We start from the raw sequence: 21,163 nt of genomic DNA on the forward strand, positions 1-21,163 counted from the left end.
TCTTATTATTAGTGTCTAAGCTGCGTGGTACATTTTGAAGGAGGAATCCTTCCTTAAGGGCTGTATCTAATTTGGCACTATTATTGTTATTATTATTATCCTTTATTTATAGAACGCCATCACTGTCCATGGCATGATATAACTTATTGTTTCCCACTTGCATTTTACTTGAATAATGTAAACCACTTCAGTAGTGGTTTGAGCATTGGACTTATAGAGATCGGGGTTCGATTCCCCGCTCGAGTATAAACCCATTATTATTATTGGACTCATTGGACTCTGGGGCTGATTTTGACATTAAGGAGACATTAAAGTGAATTTAAAGCATCCTGGAAATGAAGTGGAAATGGCAACCTTGGTGGGCAGGTCACACTCTCTCAGCCTCAGAGGGGGGCAAAGGCAAAGCCTCTTTGAATAAATTTGCCATGAAAAGCCTATGGAGTTTATCACACTGGGGCTGATTTTGACATTAAAGATTAAAGCGCATTTAAAGCGTCCTGCAAATGAAGCGGAAATGGCAAGTAATTGCGCGAATGATTATTGCACACAATTGTTCAAAGAAAGCAATATTTGGTTTGTCGGAATATTTGCTATATTTGATATTGGAAACGCATTGTCTCTGAAATCCCGGAGGTAAAAAGATGTGTTAATGCTTCTTTGTGACCACTTTAATGGTGGGTTTTGTGAGATGTTGTGTGAAACCGTTAGGTGTAATTGTGCGATTCTTATGGGATATTCGCGGGACAAACTCCCAATCTTCTTCATGTGATAAACCCCCGTGATAAGTTTGCCTTAAGGTCACTATAAGTCAAAAAGGACTTGGAGGCATACAAGAATGAGTAGATAAATTTTAAAAAACTTGGTTTGATGGCCATACAGCTTCATCTGAATTTTTAATTTGTCATTTCTGATTCTGACACTAATTTTAAAACAAGATGTTTATTAGGAGATAGAAGGACACCGATCTAATGTTGTGTAAAAAGGGGGAGTTTTTGCCATTGCCGTCCTCTGAGGCTGAGAGAGTGTGACTCGTCCAAGCAGGATTCGAACCCTGGTCTGGCTCAGCGGAAGGCAAACCTCAACAAAAACCTGCCAAGAAAATCACTGTAATATTAATATTACTTATTATTATTATTATTATTATTATTATTATTATTATTCATTATATTGTTAATTTAATATTTTAATATTAATATTGTTATTACTAATATTAATATTATTTTATACATAATATAAAATATTAAGGCTGCTTGCAGTTTGACACCACTTTTTAACTTCCGTGGGTGAGTGCTGGGATTTGTAGTTTGGTGAGGTGGGAGGGTGCAACAGAACTCTCTCTGACTCAATATCCCACAAAACTACAAATCCCACAATTCCGCGGGCCTTCAGCCATGACGGTCAAAAAAGACTATCACGGCCTCGTCTCAGGCGAGGGAGGCTTTTACACGAAGGCGGGAACCCAATGGAAGGGAAAGGTCCTGCCTTTCCTTCCCGCTGATTGGACGCTCTGCGTAAAAACGACGTGAGCGGCGACCTATCAGATTGTGAAAAGGGAGACACGCTACGACGCGATTGGAGGAGCGCCGGATTTGAATCGCGGGAGGAGGATACAACAAAGGCAACGACGGCTCCTTGCTCTGGGTGTGTTTTCCCCTCTCCAGCACTCAGCCATTGCTTTGAATGACGGAAGAGACCAATGACGTCACTCCGGTGGGGGCGCGCGGAGCGAACCAAGTGGGCTCAAGAAATAGGGGGAGCCGAAGCCCAATGAGGCCGTGAACCCCGGAGGAAGCGGCGGCGCCATGGAGCGGAGGATGAAGCGGAGCCGAGAGCGGTTCGCCTCCGCCATGAACGGCATTATGGAGAAGGTGAGTTCCCAGAATTCCCTGCCACGGAGCCAGGGCAGCTGCAGTGCCAGAACAGCCACTGCAGAAACAATATCCCACTTTCACTGCCCTGGCTCGGTGCTAGGGAATCCTGGGAACTGTAGTCTTGTGACACATCAAACTACAGTTCCCAGAATTCCTTAGCACTGAGCCATGGCAGATATAGTGACAAAACACACACTGCGGAAATAGCAATCCAGGTTGAGACCGCTTTAACTGCCTTGGCTGCGTGCTACGGCATCCTGGGAACTGTAGTTTATTGTGGCACCAGAGGTTTCTCCGGCAGAGGAAGCTCACTGTCTCACAAAACTACAGTTCCCAGGATTCCATAGCACTCAGCCAAGGCGGTTAAAGCGGTCTCAAACTGGGTTGTTATTTGTGGAGTGTGTGTTTTGGGAGTTCTGGGATCTGGAGTTTCATGAGGCATTTAGCCTTCTCTGTCAGGGAGCTCTGGTGCCACAACAAACTATAGTTCCCAGAATCCCATAGCATCCAGCCAGGGCAGTTAAAGGACTTGAAAACACAACAACAACAAAAGCTTTCTGACTCTTTATTTATTTCATTCATAGAATGGAGCCACAGAACCAGAGGGACCCAAGGCGGCATACAGATAAAATGATTATACAATTCAAACAGCTAAAATGTTTACATATAAAATCACATGACAATATAAAATATAATATAAAATTGAGTAAAATACACTCATGTTAAAAAGAGTCTAAAAACCCACCTGCTCCATAAAACCACCCTGCTGTGGTGACTCCTTTTCTGAGCCATGATGATGATGATGATGATGATGATGATGATGATAACAACACTAAGAGTAATGCTAGTAAGAAACCCAAAACCTATACAGTCAGAGGATTTAGCAAGATCCCTAACATATTTCTTAGACTACGAAACACTAGCCAAGAAGACTTGACCTAACTGAGTCTGCATTTTCAAGATCCTTTCTGTGGCTAGTTACACTCACCCTGACATCTAAGTGATGCTAATCTTATTATGGAAAGCGGTGGTCTCCAAACTATTTTGGACTTCAGCTCCCAGAATCCCAGACTATTGCCCAACATGGCTAAGTCCAAAATCTCTTAAAGGGCACACAGTTTAGGGACCACCGCCTTACAGAAGTACATAGTTGACATAGCGCCATGAGTGCAAACGAGTGAGGGGAAAGCTCCTTAAGAAACGCTTTATTATATAGCATCTTTTTATTGGCTCAATTTCTGTTGTTGTTAGCTGACCTGGACTCTACCTTGACTCATGGGGACCCTGTGAATGGGATATCTCCATATGTATATCCCCACTGTCCTCCACTACTCTGCTTAGGTTCTGCTAATCCATGTCCTAGTCATCTCTCTAGTAATCTGGTGTCCAGTCTTCCTCTCTTTCTCCCTCGGCCTTTCCCAGTATTATTGGGTCCCCCCCAGTGATTCATGTCTTCTCATGATGTGGCCAAAGTACAATAGCTTCAGTTTTGTCACCTTGGCTTCCAGGGAGAGTCCTGGCTTGATCTGTTTAAGGACCCATGTTGTGTATCCTCAGCACCTCATCGCAAATGAGTTTCTTTCTGCTTTTTTCATAGCCCATCTCTCACACCCGAGATGCATAGTGACTGGGAATAACACGGCTTGGACGATTCTAACTTTCATGCTTTACTCTTTGGGATCTTCTCTAGCTCTTTTGTGGCTGCCCTTCCCTTCCTTATTCTTCTTATCTCTTGACTGCAGACTCCATTCTGGGAGATGTTTGACCCCAGGTATGAGAAGGCTTTGACGATTTCAGTTTACTGATTGTCTAATTCACATTTTTGTAGGTCCTCCGTTGTAGTTATTGTTTGTTTTCTTTATGTTTAGCTGCAGGACTACCTTTACGCTTTCTTCCATGACCTTTTTAATAACTGTTCCAAGTTGTTGATGCTTTCCGCTATTCATATTGTGCTGCCTACATATCCTAGATTGGTGATGTTCCTTCCTTCTATCTTCATTGCTCCTTCTGAGCTTAGCCTTCTATAGTTTGATAAATATGCTAGGAACCTTGCTAAATAGAAGAGTTTATCTGTCATATGAGTTTTGGATTTCTTATTAGCCAGCAGTAGTCTTATTATTATAACACCCAATAAAACAAAGTTATACTAACGTTAATAGTAATAATCATAATACATTTTATTTATAGCCCACCTCTCCCTGCGGATTGAGGAGGGTTACAACAAACAAGCATAACAGTAAGATACAATATAAAATTAAAACCCATATTTCTAATTAATCCCCTACCCCAACCCCATTCCCAATCCTAAAAAGAAAAAACTTTATGGACTGTCATGCAAAAATGAATAGTTGACATACTTCAGGAATATGGGGACCTTTTTTTCTTGTGGCACATGGACTTGGATTGGTCTTGGAAGTTGATCTGGCATTGGCAAATCTCAGAGTTTAAACTGGGGATTGACTGTCAAAGAAAATAGTTGCTGATTATCATGATTAGATACAGAGTAAGATGTTGTCTGTGAGAATTATAGTCCAGTATCAACAAGAGATACTTTATTGTAAGATACCTACAATGTCTGTTGTAGATCTAATACTGTACTACCGTATACATGAGGTCGACTTATACATGAGTATATACAGTAAGTTGTCTACATTGCGCTTTACAACAAACAGTCCTGCAACTGCAGGTATATGTGTTTAGTACTTGAAATTCTATGGTGATCAGAGTTTATTTTATCAAGGTTTAACCCTGGCAGGTATAATCTGTCTGGGTCTTCAGAATCAACATAGGTTGAAATGAGGTGTAGGAAGAAATGTCCTTTTAATTTGATGTGATCATAATTGTCAGCATTGGAGGACCCAGTTCCCAATAACCAAGACTGCATCGTAGTGTAGTAGAAACAAGAGATTTATTCTGGTTATCAAGACAGAAAGTTCCCCGTTCTGGGTTCAGTGTCAGAATTGAAACGTTCCCCCTTGTACTATCACAAATACATTCCCATCCTCTAGCCCCCTTTTCCAATCCCAACCACACCTCTTTGATCCTAATCAACGAGCATGTTTCTCTCCTTTTCCTCTTATGATATCATTTGATCTCCCTTCAGGAAGAAGATCATCCCAACAACAACTCCTTTCCTTGTTTCCTAGGCTTGGATTTAACATAATTGATATCCCCTTCTCAATAGCCAACATACTATGCAGTGTTAAATCACCATATCACCATGCCCTCATATCTTCATCCCTGAATGTCATCATGCCAACATGATAGAACGTTGCGTATGGATTCTGACAATACTATGGTATGAATTAGTTATATGAATCTTTAGCAGTGATTCCCAATCTCTGGTCCTCCAAGTGTTTTGGACTTCAATTCCCAGGAGCCCCAGCCAATTTGGCCATCAGTCAGGAATTCAGGGAGCTGAAGTCCAAAACATCTGGAGGACAAATGTTTGGGAACCACTGCTTTAGAGGCTGAATCAAGTGAAACATGAAGAAAGGCTTGAGGGAATTAGTGGGCATATCCTGCCTCCTGAAGAGAAGGCTGTGAAATGTCATGATTGCATTCTTTAAATATCTAAAAGGCTGTCACAGGGAGGATGATACAGGTTTGTTCTATGCGGCCACAGAAGGTAGGACCAGGTCTAATTGTTTTAGGTTACGGGAATATGGATTTCGACTGAACATTAAATGGATCTTCTCGATGGCAAGAGTGGTTCGGCAGTGGAACCCATTAATGAATGGCAGAATCTCTCTGGAAGTCTTCAAAAGAGTCTGGACAGCTACCTGATGGGGATGCTGTAGCTGAGGTTCCTGCATTGAGCAGAGGGTTGGACTCAATGGCCTGTGATTCTACATGGAAAACATTATTACATTGGTTATTATAGATGGGATGCTTCTTAACTTAAAAAGCAAAACCTGGAGGAAGGATAATAGAAGTAAAGTCACATTGCAGTGTTAAGAAACATAAGAATTTCTAGATGCTTGATCCAAAGCTGAGTAGACATTTTTAACTGAGAGGTGACTGCACACTGTACTTTTGGGAAATGGAAATAGATTTGACAAAACAGCACAGAGGTTTAAAAACTCTGGTCCACAATATTGCTGCTTTGATTGGATTCAGACACACAGATTTTAGCAGGTGCAGTCAAAGAACCCGTGTCCATGTATTGTTGGCCCTATGTAATTCAGATCAACATCACATCAGACAGGACTATTGTAACTTATAAATTGGGCATGTCCTTATTCTGGTTAAATCCATCTGGACTAGCAGCTTGTTGAAGTTATGATCTCAGTATAATGCACACTTTACTCTTCCTCTGAAAACGTTTCCATATATCTGAATTTTTAGCAGCAAGCTGACCTGTAACAATGGCATGTCTTTGTTTTCTAAACCTAGTACAATTTCCCCTTCAACGATGATATGATTGTCTCTATCAAATCTTTGACTTATAGTACACCTGATGGTAAGCACATTTTTACTAAAAGTTACTAAGTATATTTTAATTTTAATTTGATTTTAAATTTATACAATACAATAATATTCTGAAATATGTGCAGACAATGTGTGAATGGAATTTACCCAGGCAAAAATCCATTAAGTTTTGTTAACTCATATACTGAATATTATTGCATTGCAAAGGTCTCATTCCAGTATAACAATATGTGTAGCCTTGAAGATCCTTGTTTTCCAACCCATTGTGTAATGTTACAGCTGAGCAGCTGGAAATAAAAGAACAGCAAAAATTCTTCATTCTCTTATATAAAAAACATTTCTATAGCAACATGTTTTCATGTACAAGCTTGAGGCAAAGAATGGAAAAGAAGTCAAATGCAAAGCAGAATGGAAAGGATACCACTCTTTGTGGAGTTATGCTAATTATCTTATTATGATGTGCTTTTTAAATAAACGTAAATTAAATGGGTAATATACAGTTGCCATAATATTTTCAACAATTCAACCACTGATTTCAACCATTTCAACCTTGATTTTATATTAAGGGATGATTTTGGTATCCAGGGGGAGTCCTGAAACCAAGGGCTCACTGGGGGCTTCCCCTCCCCTTGGTGATGATAACGATGGTGATAAAGAACTAATGGAAAGCAGATCCCCAAAACTACAGACCTATTTCTCTATTAAATTGCGATTATAAAATCTTCGCATCTATCTTAGCAAATCGAATTAAAAATTGGCTAAAAATTTGGATACACAAAGACCAAGTGTTTTTTTTTTGCCTAATAGGTCTATAAAAGACAACATAAGAATATTAATAAATTTATTAGAACTCCATGGCAAAAATATTGATAGGAAATTGGCTCTATACTTTATAGATACAGAGAAAGCATTTGACAACTTAAATTGGAATCTCATAATTTCGGTTTTACAAAGATTGGATATTGAGTCAAATTTAACAAATTGGATCAAAGTAATATATCAAAACCAAGAGGCCTTTCTGTTAATAAATAGGGAAAAGGAGTTAGACAGGGATGCCCATTTTCACCTCTATTATTTATAATATCATTGGAGATCCTAAATAATAAAGCAGTCACAATCCTGACAATTAGAGACCGAGCTCATGATCTTGTACAATCCTTTCCAACTATGAGGAGTCTGAGTTTAAATTTATTAATGTTATTTTTTAATAGACCTATTAGTCAAAAAAACAAAAACAAAAAAAAACCCAACCACCTGGTCTTTGTGTATCCAAATAGAGATGAAACCAGTATCTGATATGATCCTGGTTTCTGGTTTGAGATTAAACCACATTTCCCTGGTTCAGATATGATAGGAAATTTATTACATATATTTTCAATTGTGGAGCAACTGAAAATCAAGGAGGAGGAGGAGGTGAGGCAGAATGCTGGGCACAAGACTCAAGCTTGTTCTAAAAAAGTATTCATGATTCTGTGGTGCAGAAGAAGTGAACCTAAACCCAGATTTAGTAATCTAGTAAAGAGGAAGCTTTTGGTTTTGCCCAGTCTACAGGTAGAAGAGTCAGCTTGCGATTTTTCCTTCTTTTTTTCTATAGGAAAAAGGAGGGACAATACATGCTGTATTTAATAGAGGCATTTCACAGTCTCATAAACTGCAAAATATACTTTCCAAATGCTGTTTTGTTTTTTGTATCTCTGTTTTTTCTTTATCTCGTCAACCATCTGCCTCCATATGAAAGCCTAAGTTCTGCCACAGTATGGAATCACCCAAGAAAGGAAAATCTTAATGACCTTACAGAGATAGGATCAGTTTTTTTTCAGTGATATGAGTGAATTATGTTGTTAAGTGTATATTTTGTCTTATATAAGTCAGTGTTTGCTATATTCTCCTAGATGAAAAATTATAACATTACATTTCAATAATTTCCTGGTACAGGAAGCCACTGCCTTTCTACTCCCTGTTATCTGACAACTTGTGCTTTTGACACTTGCAAATTACTTTCCAAACCAGAGGTCTGGTTTTTCATCAGTTCTTGCCTATGAAGGCTTGCTTGGGAATGATGACACTGCTTGCAAAGCAAGCTGAGGGGGAAAGGGGCACTAAGCTGACTGAGAAATTTTGCAAGCAGCATGCACATGTGTGCATTCAGGCACTCCCAAGCAAGTCACCATAATTCCCTCTACAAGGGTTCAGCTTTTAATCAGTTCCAATTTCTTACAGTTATTATAAGTAAGGGTTTCCTGTATTGGGTTGTCTGACGTCCCTGAGGGGGAAGCAAACAGGCATGTTGCACCCAAGCACTCCACCTGTCGATATTTGGGCCTGTCTGTTTTATACCACATTTATGATGATAAAAGTTGGTTTCTAGTATTGTATCATACACTTCAGTGAAAAAGAAAGAGAACATAGGGTAAAACTAAATAAGAAAAAATAGACATTTTCAGTAGTGAGCAGAACTTGAATGGTATCACTTATTTAACACTACTTTCTCTTGTCACTCATATTCATCATAACACCATATATGTTTAACAAAATTTTATGCATGTGGCAATATTGTAATGATTTTTGTATCATTTCTAGGACAAAAAATTTGGGGAGAAGAGTCAAGCTCTGAAATTATAGATCGCTCTTACCAGGTATTTAAAAAATGTGTAACTGGCAATAAGTATATTCTCATGCTTCCAGTTTCTAGGTAACATTGTGTTCTATGGTGTGCTCAGGTTGAAAAATCAAGAAATGTGTCTGGAATGATACATCTTGGCCCAGATGGCCCTTGGTATCCTTCCAGCTTTTATGATCCCTGAAAACTGCAGCATGCCTCCAGAGCAAAATTAGGGTTTTCTGTTATCTTTAAGATGAAAATTGTGGGTTTTTGTTTTCAGTACTTTGCCCAATGTATTCATAATGGAAATATGTTAATAACATGTAATAAAGTAAAAAGTAAAATTTTCCCCTTTGACAAAATTGTCAAGTTATATCCAACTGTAGGAGGCAGTGCTCATTTCCATTACTAAGCCAAAGAGCCAGCATTGTCAAAGACAACTCTGTGATCATGTGGCCAGCATGACTGCACATAATGCTGTTACCTTCTCACTAAAGTGGTACTTATTTATCTACTTGCACTTTTACATGCTTTCGAAGTGCTAGGTTGGCAGAAGCTGGGACTAGTGATTGGAGCTCACTCCATTACATGGCACTTGGGCCTCAAACTGCCAACCTGGTGATCTACTTCCCACCTTTTATCTGAAGATCTCAGGGCAACTTACAATTAAAATAAATTTAAAACATAGAATCATAGAGTTGGAAGAGACCACAAGGGCCATCCAGTCCAACCCCCTGCCATGCAGGAAATCCCAGTCAAAGCATCCCCGACAGATGGTCATCTAGCCTCTGTTTAAAGACCTCTAAGGAAGGAGACTCCACTACACTCTGAGGGAGTGTGTTCCACGGTTGAACAGCCCTTACTGTCAGGAAGTTCCTCCTAATGTTGAGGTGGAATCTCTTTTCCTGGAGCTTGCATCATTGCAAAAGTTTAAAAGATTAAAAATATACGTAATAGTTTCTCAATTAAAAACTGATAGTTTAAAACAGGTTAAAACAGTCTTGAATAATATAATCATTAAACATATTATGCAGTCTGGGTAAAATCATTTTGGCCAGAAGACTAATAAAAAGCCAAGTTTTAACTTGGTGTTGAAATGATTCCAACATTGGGGTCAACCAGACCTCCGGGGAAGGGAATTCCACGACTAGAGTTCCACCACAGAAAGAGCCCTCTCCTGTGTCCTCTAACAATGTGCTGACATGGAGGGAGCCTCTCCAATAGATCTCAGTTCTCAGGCAAGCATCTATAGAGAGAGGTACCCCCTCAAGTATTGAGGTCCCAGGCTGTTTAGAGCTTTAAATGTTATTGCCAGCACCTTGAATACAGAATGGAAATGTATTGGCAACCAGAATTGGTGCTATATGGTATCTGAATGGAATTCCAGTGATCTTTCTAGCTGCTGCATTTTGCATTAACTGCAGTTTCCCAGTCTTCTTCAAGGGCAGTGCTACATAGAGTGCATTGCAGTCATCCAGTCAGGTAGTGCATGGTCTACTGCGGCTAAGTTATCCCCGGCTAATGGTCCCAAGTTAAAACTTTGACAAGGCCACTGTGTGTCTAAAACTAGCAAATGTACCCTATGTAATATTAGTTAATATTCAAGATGTTATTGTCTATGAATATGAAGATTTTCCAAGCAAAGAATGCCATCGGTGCCTTTGAAAAATGAGATATACTTTTTGGACTTTTTGTAGCGCAAATAATTAACTGAAACCTCCCTTTCAATTTGCAGATCACTGTACAACGTCAAGAAAACATAGGTAAGAAAAGTTTTGGAATGTAGCTAGCTTGAGTCCTGGTTTGGGGGAAAGAGGAGTATAATTAATCACCATCATTTTCTTCTTCAGTGTCTGTTTCCAAACTGAACAAAAGTTATACTTTTAACTATTTTTATTGAGTAGAGGAAAAGATTGATTTGGGGATATTCTACAATCATTTTTATGGTCTAGCTAAAAATCAATGAAGCATGAGTTTGATTCCTAACTTCTCATGTAACTACTTTTAATGAGTTGTATGAATTGCTCATCAGAATATACTTGTGTAGTACAGACATTAATTGTGAAAAAGCTATATCTGGACATGATGCATTTCATCAGAAAAACTGGCTGGCCTCTGTTTAAGATTAGATTAATGACACCTGATTGGTGACAGAATGGAGTTTTATGCATGAAGTACACGGGGACCTGAAAGCAACTGCTTGATTTGTAGTCTTAACATGGAGGTTGCTGTAATTACGCATTTACTTAAAACCTGCCATTAAAATTGATTGAATTTACACTTGCGCTATATGTGTTGTTGTAAGAGGTGCATAATATTTGTTCCTCAAGATGTAGAGAGATCTTGTAGCACCTTTGAGATTAACTGAAAGAAAGAAATTGGCAGCATAAGCTTTTGTAGACGTCAGTCTACTTCCTCAGGTGCTGAAGTCTATGAAAGCTGATGCTGCCAACTTCTTTATTTCCATTAGTCTGAAAGGTGCTACAAAATCTCTCTACACACTGATTCTACATACTAACACAGTTATACCTTTGAATTATTCCTCAAGATGTTGAATGACAGTTACCTTCAACCCTAGCCAGACTAACTAATGAATGCCAATGGGAGTTAAACTTGAACTGCATCTGAAAGGCCTAATGTCTCTATCATTCATGTACAGTCTTGATTTCTTTCTTCCAGAGTTAAAGCTTATTTAATAAATAATGTAATGGATGGCACCAGCTACCATTTCTAGAATTACATAGACAATCTCCCCTTTCATTCATCCACCGAAAAAGGTTTGGGTTGATGTATAGTCCAGTTCATCCAATTTAGCATAATGGAGAATATAAAAGTCTAGTTTGCATGTGTAAACTGGCCTTGAAGGAACATTTCTTTTCACTTGCAAAATGTACTGTAATCAAGAATTCTCCTTTTTTCGTCTAATTAAGAAATACAGAAGCAGCGGGCCTCTGACTTTGAAAATGAGGAGCATGCAACTTATGAGGTATGTGTCTTTAAATGGTTTCACACTAGGAAATTGTACTCTTCCTCTGTAGAGCCTGAGTTCCATGCAACAGACTAAATGGGTATCTGAGCCAGAAGAGGTCGTATTGTTGTTTATCATCCACATATTCCCAAAACTGGAACTCAAGGAAGCTTACACATTTAAGAAAAAGTATAATATAATTAAAAATATAAAAATCAACATTAAGATAGAATTAAACTTTTAACAATATTAAATGTTATTTAAAATATACAGTTAAAATGTTTAAAAACAGTTTTTTAAAGTACTTTTAAAACAGTAGAGCACACTCTTAGAAGTCATTTTCTTCAAAAGGGCAATGCCCGATTAAAAATTCTTGTTAAGAGTGCAGCATATGGTTCTTGTTTGTGTAGTCTGTGTATTATATCATTGCTCTTGGAGTTTGCTTGTGTTCAAGAGCAAACCTAAAATTGTGACTGCGGTTATGTGCGAAAGATTTTTCCTTCTGGCATTTTTGTTGTCAGTGTTTGCTTGCTTACCTTGTAAATCTAATTGTTCCACCAATTTCTAGTTTACACAAGGAAAGGACATGGGAGGCAAAAACTTCTCCCCTTGGAAATAATAATAATAACAACAACAACAACAACCATCATACCACATAGAAGCTCCTTGGAGAACTGATGCTGATTTTATTGTTGTTGCTGCTGCTTATCGTGGTCCTGAATATAAATTGATAAATCTGTCAACTTTATATATAACCCACCCCACCCCGATTTTTATAATAATAATATAATAATAAAATTTTATTTATATACCGCTGTTCCAAATTCGATCACAGCGGTGTACAACAAAAGTGATACAATATAACATTTAACTAACAAGTACAGTATCACCAACAACATGTTAAAAACATCCCAATGCAATTTAAAAAACTATAAAACATACAACCTCTTAAAACACACACACAAAAACTAGCTGGATAAACAGTTGTATATCAGGGGGGAGAACCACATAACATCAGGACATATGGGGGAAAGCTTGTCGGAAGAGAAAGGTCTTTAGTTTCTTCCTAAAAAGATCAAGAGAGGCGACGGAGTGGAGCTCGTCAGGAAGGGAGTTCCAGGTCTGCGGGGCCAAGAAGGAGAAAGCCCTTTGCGAAGACGAGATATATTTATGATGTATATATGTGCACATAATGATTATGGACAAAGAGCCAAGCCTATGCCCCCATTATTTTGGTTATGTTGTTATATGCATTTATATCCCGCTTTCCCACAGAATTGGGAATACAATTAAACATAGATAAAGGGAGTATTAAAATATAATTTGCAGTATTAAAACAAGTCAACTTCAATAAAAGAATAAAATGCAACTAAAAAGATAAGAAAACTCTTAAACAGTTGCTTTTAATTATTTTAATTAATTAAATTTGTTTTCTATATTACATGAGTGTATTCCTCCCCTTCTCCTAGTGTCATCTCCACAGCTTTTGTGGTATATAAAAGATTGTGAATGGCCTCACATCCTTCCTAGGACAATACACAGTGCACTGCCCCATGGACAGGTCCTAGTCTGTGAGCCATCAGCTGCCTGTCTGGAGCTAGTTTTCAGGAGACTATGTGAACATAGTAATAATTTGGCACAAACAGGGTATTGTTCCCTAACATATTAGTCCATCACATTAGAAGACTTGAGAAGCACTAACCTAGAAAGTTTACAGCTGCATGGGGATTTGAAACAAAAAGAGAGCTAGGAATGATTGTTGTATGTCTTTATTTAAACATTTTAAAATAAGAGTATTCTAGTTTCTAACTTAATTTTTCCCTGCAGGTTCAAAACTTTTGAAAATGTCTTAATGTGGCTTCAGTCAAGCTATTTTTAAAGGAATGTGCAGCAAAAAATTCTTTTTGTTTAATTTTTCATGTATTTTAGTATATATTTTTAAGATGATGTCCCCATTGTTTAGAAATTACTTGCATTGAAATATACGTATATCTGCTATTTCAAAGCCAATGAGTTTGTTCAGTTAACAGTATCTAAAGAAACTCCTGTCTTGTCAAAAATTGCATTTCCATACTTGTGAAGTTTTAAAGCATTTAATAAAATTTTTATTTAATACAATGTAACCTTTGAATTTTTAAGCATATATTTAAGTGCTGATCAGGGAAATTGATAAAAGCTGGTCAATGAAATGAAAAATAAATGCCAACCCTACATTATGGTTGGAGCACGTGTATGCTTTTTGATGAATAGTGAAATTTATTTACTTTGCTACTATAAAATAACTGTTTAGATATTCAGAATAAAAATTTGAAAGCCTTTTTTCCTTCATACCATAGCTGTATTATAGTCTAAATTTAATCTAATAGCATTTGTTTTGTGGGGATTCTTTACAGCCATTTGAAACAGACCTGTGTGGAGAGAGTCAAATTGATACAGGTATGGCAAACTTAAAAGAAAAATTTGTAGCTGTAAAAATTTGTCTTTATAAATACTTTTTCATAATCCTTGTGCTTTCACAGGCTATTTGTAGGCTACTAAGAAACAGAATCTTAATTAGAAAATATAATTTCTCATTATTCTTTTGAAAACTGTGCTTGCTTGTTCAGATAACCATTTAGTAAGTTTTATCTGTGAGTGAAATATCTACCGTTAGTATTCTACATTGCCTATGTAGTTAAGTATACTTAACTAAGGGGCGAAACAAACTGCCTAAAAAGGCAGATTGGGGCTGCCCTGGAGTGGCAGCAACCACATGCCTATCCGGCCCAACACAGCTGTTTCAAATCAGCCTCTGAAAAGGAGTGGGTTTTTATAAATCCCATTGTGGGAGAATGGTGGGATATAAATCCTGGAGATAAACAAACAAACATGTAAGGCCTGTGTTCTCAGTCATTGCTCTTTCTAGATGGAGAGTGACAGTCTGAAAAGGAGAGCTTGTGTTTTAAATGGAGGCTCTCCATTTTTCTGGAAAGCCAGGAAAAAAGTAGGACTACTAATCTAATAGAGATACACCATTCATAGATGATAATGTTGTTTTCAGGTTGTCACTGTTCAAATGTAGGGAGCAGTGATGAAAGAGACAAAGATATAGCACTACAATGATCTTGTATTGATTTTAACTGTTTGTTTTTGTTTTTTGAATACCTGGATAGAGCTGTCTAATATTACATAAAGGGCATTTACCTCAAGTTCTTGTAGGGAGTTAATTCTCCTGTAAATATAGAATTTTCCTAAACAGTTTGGAAAAAAACCCTTAAAATCACCATAACCTACAGGTATTAGTTATCCTAAATCTTGAATTGTTATCTTGAATTGCAGATCACAAAGGCAAAGCTGAGCTGGCATCCATTAAAAGACACTTGGATAATATACATATAAAGGTAACATTTCAGCATATATCAAAGTGAATGAATGTTTTGCTAAATGTATTTAAAAATTCAAGGTATTTGTGCTTCAGGAAAAATATGATTTAAGAAAAGAAATGGACTGAGAATTAATTGGTGCTGCTTGATTCCTTTACCTCCTTTCCTCCCTTTTTATGCTGTTCTTTGAAAACTGACAGGAAGTAAGACCATCTGGAGAAATTCTGAATTATTTGGCAATAGAAATTCCTTTAACTTCAAGGACTGATGACAAAAGCTTTCTGTACATGTTTTTTAATATTTTATAATCTCTAGAGTCTTTGTTTACTCAGTAAAATCCCGGCCTTGAAAAGCCACGGGATAAGCATGGGTTGCGTAAGGGCTGCATGCACCCTGCCACTGTAGAATATGGAAAGATTGACAGAAGTGTGTGCGTCTCATCAGGGAAGAGACGAGATAAGGCACATGTGAAAATCTCCTACGGGTAGTATATGAAATGTAAGTTCTTTCTGGTCTTGCATTACATCTATGAGTGTTTCATTAGCACAGATTCCCCTCGCCCCCCCAGAATCTTGAAATTTGAACCATTTGTTAGGAACCTCACCTCCTTCTGAATGCATTGTGTGTCTGTCATAGTTCCTGTTCAGTTCCTTTCTAACCATTACACAAGTAATTTGAATAGGAACTTTTTCTGTCTTTACAGTAGTTTCTGACTTTTCTTAGAAATCTAGGTTTAACCTGTACCTAAATGAGAGTTCACTACAGAGTACGTATCAAACCCTTTGTTTACTCTAAATAGCTGAATGTTATTTATTTTATAATTTAGGAGAATGTTCCTCCCATATACTCTTCCGCAACACCTGTAAAGAATAAATGCAGAGTTGAAGTGGACCTGCTGTTGGAGGATGGTTCCAGCTCTATTCCAAAAGTGCTTACGGTAACAGCTGTTCAGGCAATCATATTACAATTTCTTTCCACATATAGCTGCAATATAGTTGGTATTACTTTGTCTGCATAACTGCAGCATATACTGTATGGGTTTCCCATTTATTCCTACTGAATAGATATGATATCCACATGCACATTTCAAGTGCACACGCATATCATGTTTTGAAATGGATGGAAAAGCTTTACATATAACAGGTATACGTAGAGAAATTGCTAAGCAGTAAACAGTTACTAAAGTGAAGTAACTTCAGTTTACTTGAAGTGAAATTCAGTTCAATCTTAATCATATGCATGGTTTAGACACATCAATTTGAATGGAAATTAACTATGGTACAGTGGTACCCCGGGATACGAATTGATCGCGTTACGAAATTTACGGGATACGAAAAAGTTACATTGGAAAAAACTGTTCCGGGATACGATGTTTTTTTCAGGTTACGAATTTTTTTTTCGGCGCGAAATTCAAACCGCAAAGCGCGGCTAGCGGCTTTCCAGCGCTAAAAAAAGCCTTTTCGGGTTGCGAAATTACTCGGGTTACGAACGGAGCCGCGGAACGAATTAATTTCGTAACCCGAGGGACTACTGTATTTTAGTCTTAAGAGACTAAAGCTGCTGCCACATTGTAAAATTAATTGCAATTGGACATCACTTTAGCTGTCATGGCCCCGTCCTATGGAATCCTGAGATTTGCAGTTTGTTATGGCACCAGAGGTCTCTGACAGAGAAAGATACTGTATATACTCATGTATAAGTCTAGACATTTTGGTCAAAAAATTGAACCCAAAAAACTGACTCGACTTATCTATGGGTCAATATAAGAACTGTATCTTAACTCTTATTTAAAAGAAGGAAACGTCTCCTAGTGTAAAGCAAGAGTATAATATGGGAAGCACCGATCCCCTCTATTCTCTCATCCATCCATTCTTAAGAATAAGCACAAAAAGTTATGTCTGATGGAATTTTAGAAGTTCTTTGACATTGTTTTGTTTTGCTTCATCCTTTAGATCCTTTGCTATATGCCCCTAAATTTTACCCTCAACTTATCCACGGGTCATAGCAAAATCCATAATTTTGGCCCCAAAACTTGCCCTCGACTTATACATGAGGTTGACTTATAGTCGAGTATATACAGATAAATATCTCAAAGAATTACATATCCTATAATTCCATAACATTAAATCATGGCAATTAAAGTGGTGCCAAATTGCATTAATTTTGTAGTGTAGCTGCAGCCTAATATTAAGAACTAAGATTTTTGAGATTTGTCCTATGTTAACAAACAGCTGGTGGTAATTAATAAGGTACATGTCACAAATAAAACAAAATAGCATTTTGGAAATCTCTGTATACTAACTGCCTGTTTTGGGGATTTGGACTTAGGTTGCAAGAACAAAAGCAAGGGATGATCACCAGTGGCTTCCTTTGCAAGAGCTGGGCAATGATTCCTTAAGTGGTGAGCATAATAACAAAGTGTAAATGTTTTGGTGAAAAACACATTCTTAAAGGGAAAGTGAATAGTTCTACAGGTTACACAAAAAGGCCTGAATCATATTGTTAGTCATGACTAGAATAGAACCATTGAATCAGCTGGATTTACTTACATGTTGACTCACTCTTTCAGAACTGATTCAGCGGGTCTGTTCTAGCTGGGATTAACCAAAGAATGACAAAGCCAATTTAACAGTTGAGAGACATGTTAAGACTATCCCATGATACAACTTTATTTAGCAACATTTAGATCTGGATTAGATGTGGACTGCATATATTTGGGATTTGGGCTGTAGTTATAGGTATTTATAGAGAAAAGGGCCAGCTGGACCAGCATGTATTTATCTGGTCCACTGATCAACCCATGACTGAGAATGTATTTATCAAAGTTGTATCCACTTGTCTACTCAGTTTCTCTGTTGATATAAATATAAATATTGTAAATATAAAATCCCCTTTGATTATTTCCTCTGGCCCCTCTGTGCCATCTGAGTAGAAACAAATGTATGCTCAAATACATCCTAAGTAGTCAGATAGCTGCAGGGGTGAGAAATTGTCAAGAGTTGTGCATTGGACCCCAGAGGATCTTAATCATACATCCGCAATAATTTATTCTATTACTCTAGTCTGTTCTCTTCCCTTCCATTACTCTATTAATACTGCCTACAAACTGTTAACTGTGTAACATACTTGTGACAACAGCAAGACTCTTAAAACTAAACAATATTAAATACAGTGTGTTATAACCTCCTTTTTAAAAATTTGATCTAATAGGTCATCCTGATGTGGTCCCAAGGAAGCAAGTCTTGACTACAAATGTACATTCTTCATTGCTGTGTCACCAGCCATTTAACTCACATGCTCCACATTTAGCCAATGGGACTATGGTACCTAGAAATCCGTTCCTTTGGAGTAATAATGAAACTGGCTTCAGTAGCTTTTTGGAAATGTATGAATCTGCAGATGAACATTGCTCTTGGAATAACGTCACAATAGCAGATTTGTACCCAAAAATGGTGAAGACACTTAGCAGACTGTTGCACAAAGCTTCTTCCAGTTCATTAATCAGGTGGAATAAATACGGGTATTGGCACCCTAAAAAAACAAAGCTTAATACTAGTAAAGAGAGAATAAGGAACTTCAGGTCATTAAATGTGAAATCTATCTTGACAATGACAGATGATAATCAGAAGAAACATAAACTGTCCATGACAAATATGAGAAATAACAGTTCTTTTGATGGTGATGAGCTTCAAACTGAATATTCAGTGAACAATGTGACTAGTGTGGTGTCTTCTGTGAACTGTGATACGGACAACATGGAAGTAAACTCTTCTGGCATTGTTAAATATCATTCATTTGATGAGAAAGTGGGACAAAATAGCCTGGAAACCACAACTTTTCATAGTATTGTTTCTTCAGATGAAACCTTTCTGGTCAGAAGTCCAACATGTACTCCATTATCTTCAGACTGTGTAGAGAATAGTCATACTTTTGAAGAGTCCTTTTCTCCAATGGACACTGCAGATTCAGGAGCAGTATTTAATCTAACAGTAGAAGAGAAATGTGGGGAAATGGACACTGTTGCTTTCAAGGCTGCCTCATGTTTAAACGTGCCCTTGAATAGTAGCACAAATTCTTATTTGCAAAATAAGAAGCTTTCTCCAGTAAAAACTTCAAATACATTACTGGAGAATCATGAGACTAAAATGTTCAATAATGCTATTTTGTTACAGCGGAGTTATTCACTATCATCTCTTCCTGTTAATCAAAGTCCCATGAAAGTTCACCAGAAATGTGAAGACGCATTTGAAAAAATGTATAAGGAACTGTGTTCTCCAGTGTTGCAGAAATCGTTTAAGTTTTCAAATATGTGTACAAGTCCTCAGAAGTCTACAAAATTATGCACATCTAGTTTTAATGGTGTATCTTCAAGGTATCAGAAATGTAACAGTACATTTGACAGCATATACCAGCAATTGTGTTCTGAAGGATTTCCAAAAAGTCCTACATTTCTGAGAGCAGCAAGCCTAAAAAGAAAGTATGAAGGAGTGCACATGTCTGAAACTGTAAATGCTCTAGTTAATTCCCCAGTAAGAACTTTACCTGTAGTTTCCAGGATTAAAGGAGCAGCAAGTTTCTTCAGTGAGGACTCCCGGTGTTCACCCATAAAAAGATTTAAAAACTTATCTGAGAACTATTATAGAGTTCATGAAAAACTGCCTTCCTGGAAAAATAATCTTCAGAAAACTGACATGACTTTCACACTGTATACTCCTAATGTAAACTATTGGACCTCACACATGGTAAGAATGATCTAGTATAAAAAGTATTCAAACCTGAAAATTTCTGAAAGTACCTTAATGTGTCTTTTCAACAAACTTTCAGGGGTAGGTTTGAACTGAACCCAATAGATATGTTTCTGAGTAAACCTTTATATGATGGAAGTAGACATCTCACTAATTGAGATGCCTCCTAATATGTACACCCAAACTTGTTTATTTTTTTTAAACGTGTTTTTTTGTCTAGCTAATACTGGACAGCATTAGTATTTGAATACAGAGGGTGGAGTATCCCTTATCCAAAATGCTTGGAAACAATGTTTCATATTTTGGAATATTTTTGGAATAGTTGCATGTGCATTATGAGATATGTTGGAGTTAGGCACCAATTCTGAACATAAAATTCATTTATATTTCATATATACAGTAGAGTCTCGGTTATCCGACATTCTGGATTATCCAACTGTCGGATAAATTAATAATAATAATAATAATATGATTTATTTGTATACCGCTTTTCCTACGATCAAAGCGGTTTACAGCATACATATGCATATACAACAACAAAGCAAGTAACAAAAAAAACAAAAAAAACCTCTGCTTCTCTCCCCTCAAGATGGCGGTCGGGGGAGGGCTCTTCAACTTGGCAGGTGGAGGCCTGTTGTTTCTTGCCTGCTTCTCTCCCCTCAAGATGGCGGTCGGGGGAGGGCTCTTCAACTTGGCAGGTGGAGGCCTGTTGTTTCTTGCCTGCTTCTCTCCCCTCAAGATGGCGGTCGGGGGAGGGCTCTTCAACTTGGCAGGTGGAGGCCTGTTGTTTCTTGCCTGCTTCTCTCCCCTCAAGATGGCGGTCGGGGGAGGGCTCTTCAACTTGGCACCTCCATCTTGAGGGGAGAGAAGCAGGCAAGAAACAAACAGGCCTCCGCCTGCCAAGGAGAGCCCTCCCCCGACCCCATCTTGAGGGGAGAGAAGCAGGCAAGAAACAACAGGCCTCCGCCCTGCCAAGTGAAGAGCCTCCCCGACCTCCATCTTGAGGGAGATGAGACAGGCAAGAAACAAACAGGCCTCGCTGCCCAAGTTGAAGAGCCTCCCCCGACCTCCATCTTGATGGGAGAGAAGCAGGCCAAAGAAAAACAACAGGCCTCCGCTGCCAAGGAAGAGCCTCCCCCCGACCTCCATCTTGAGGGGGAGAAGCGGCAAGAAACACAGGCCTC

The 21,163-nt window shown here is 38.0% G+C and overlaps 1 protein-coding gene across 2 annotated transcripts in view; it reads left to right on the top strand.

The window, feature by feature from the left end:
• The first annotated feature begins 1,572 nt into the window (after positions 1-1,572).
• Positions 1,573-21,163, top strand: part of LOC121917201 (Holliday junction recognition protein) — a 33,922-nt gene continuing 14,331 nt past the window's right edge. The window contains exons 1-11 of one of the 2 annotated variants that reach the window (XM_042442946.1): positions 1,573-1,868; positions 3,469-3,642; positions 6,267-6,333; positions 8,883-8,938; positions 10,640-10,667; positions 11,835-11,890; positions 14,266-14,308; positions 15,191-15,252; positions 16,061-16,171; positions 17,563-17,635; positions 18,445-19,976. In XM_042442946.1, the coding sequence (XP_042298880.1) occupies positions 6,291-6,333; positions 8,883-8,938; positions 10,640-10,667; positions 11,835-11,890; positions 14,266-14,308; positions 15,191-15,252; positions 16,061-16,171; positions 17,563-17,635; positions 18,445-19,976 (2,004 nt within the window). In that variant the 5' untranslated portion in view covers positions 1,573-1,868; positions 3,469-3,642; positions 6,267-6,290. The remainder of the gene's footprint in view (positions 1,869-3,468; positions 3,643-6,266; positions 6,334-8,882; positions 8,939-10,639; positions 10,668-11,834; positions 11,891-14,265; positions 14,309-15,190; positions 15,253-16,060; positions 16,172-17,562; positions 17,636-18,444; positions 19,977-21,163) is intronic. The other variant, XM_042442945.1, reaches the window with a different exon arrangement.

The sequence above is a fragment of the Sceloporus undulatus genome, unplaced genomic scaffold (genome assembly GCF_019175285.1).
Source record: "Sceloporus undulatus isolate JIND9_A2432 ecotype Alabama unplaced genomic scaffold, SceUnd_v1.1 scaffold_12, whole genome shotgun sequence".
In the NCBI taxonomy this organism is placed as follows: Eukaryota; Metazoa; Chordata; class Lepidosauria; order Squamata; family Phrynosomatidae; genus Sceloporus; species Sceloporus undulatus.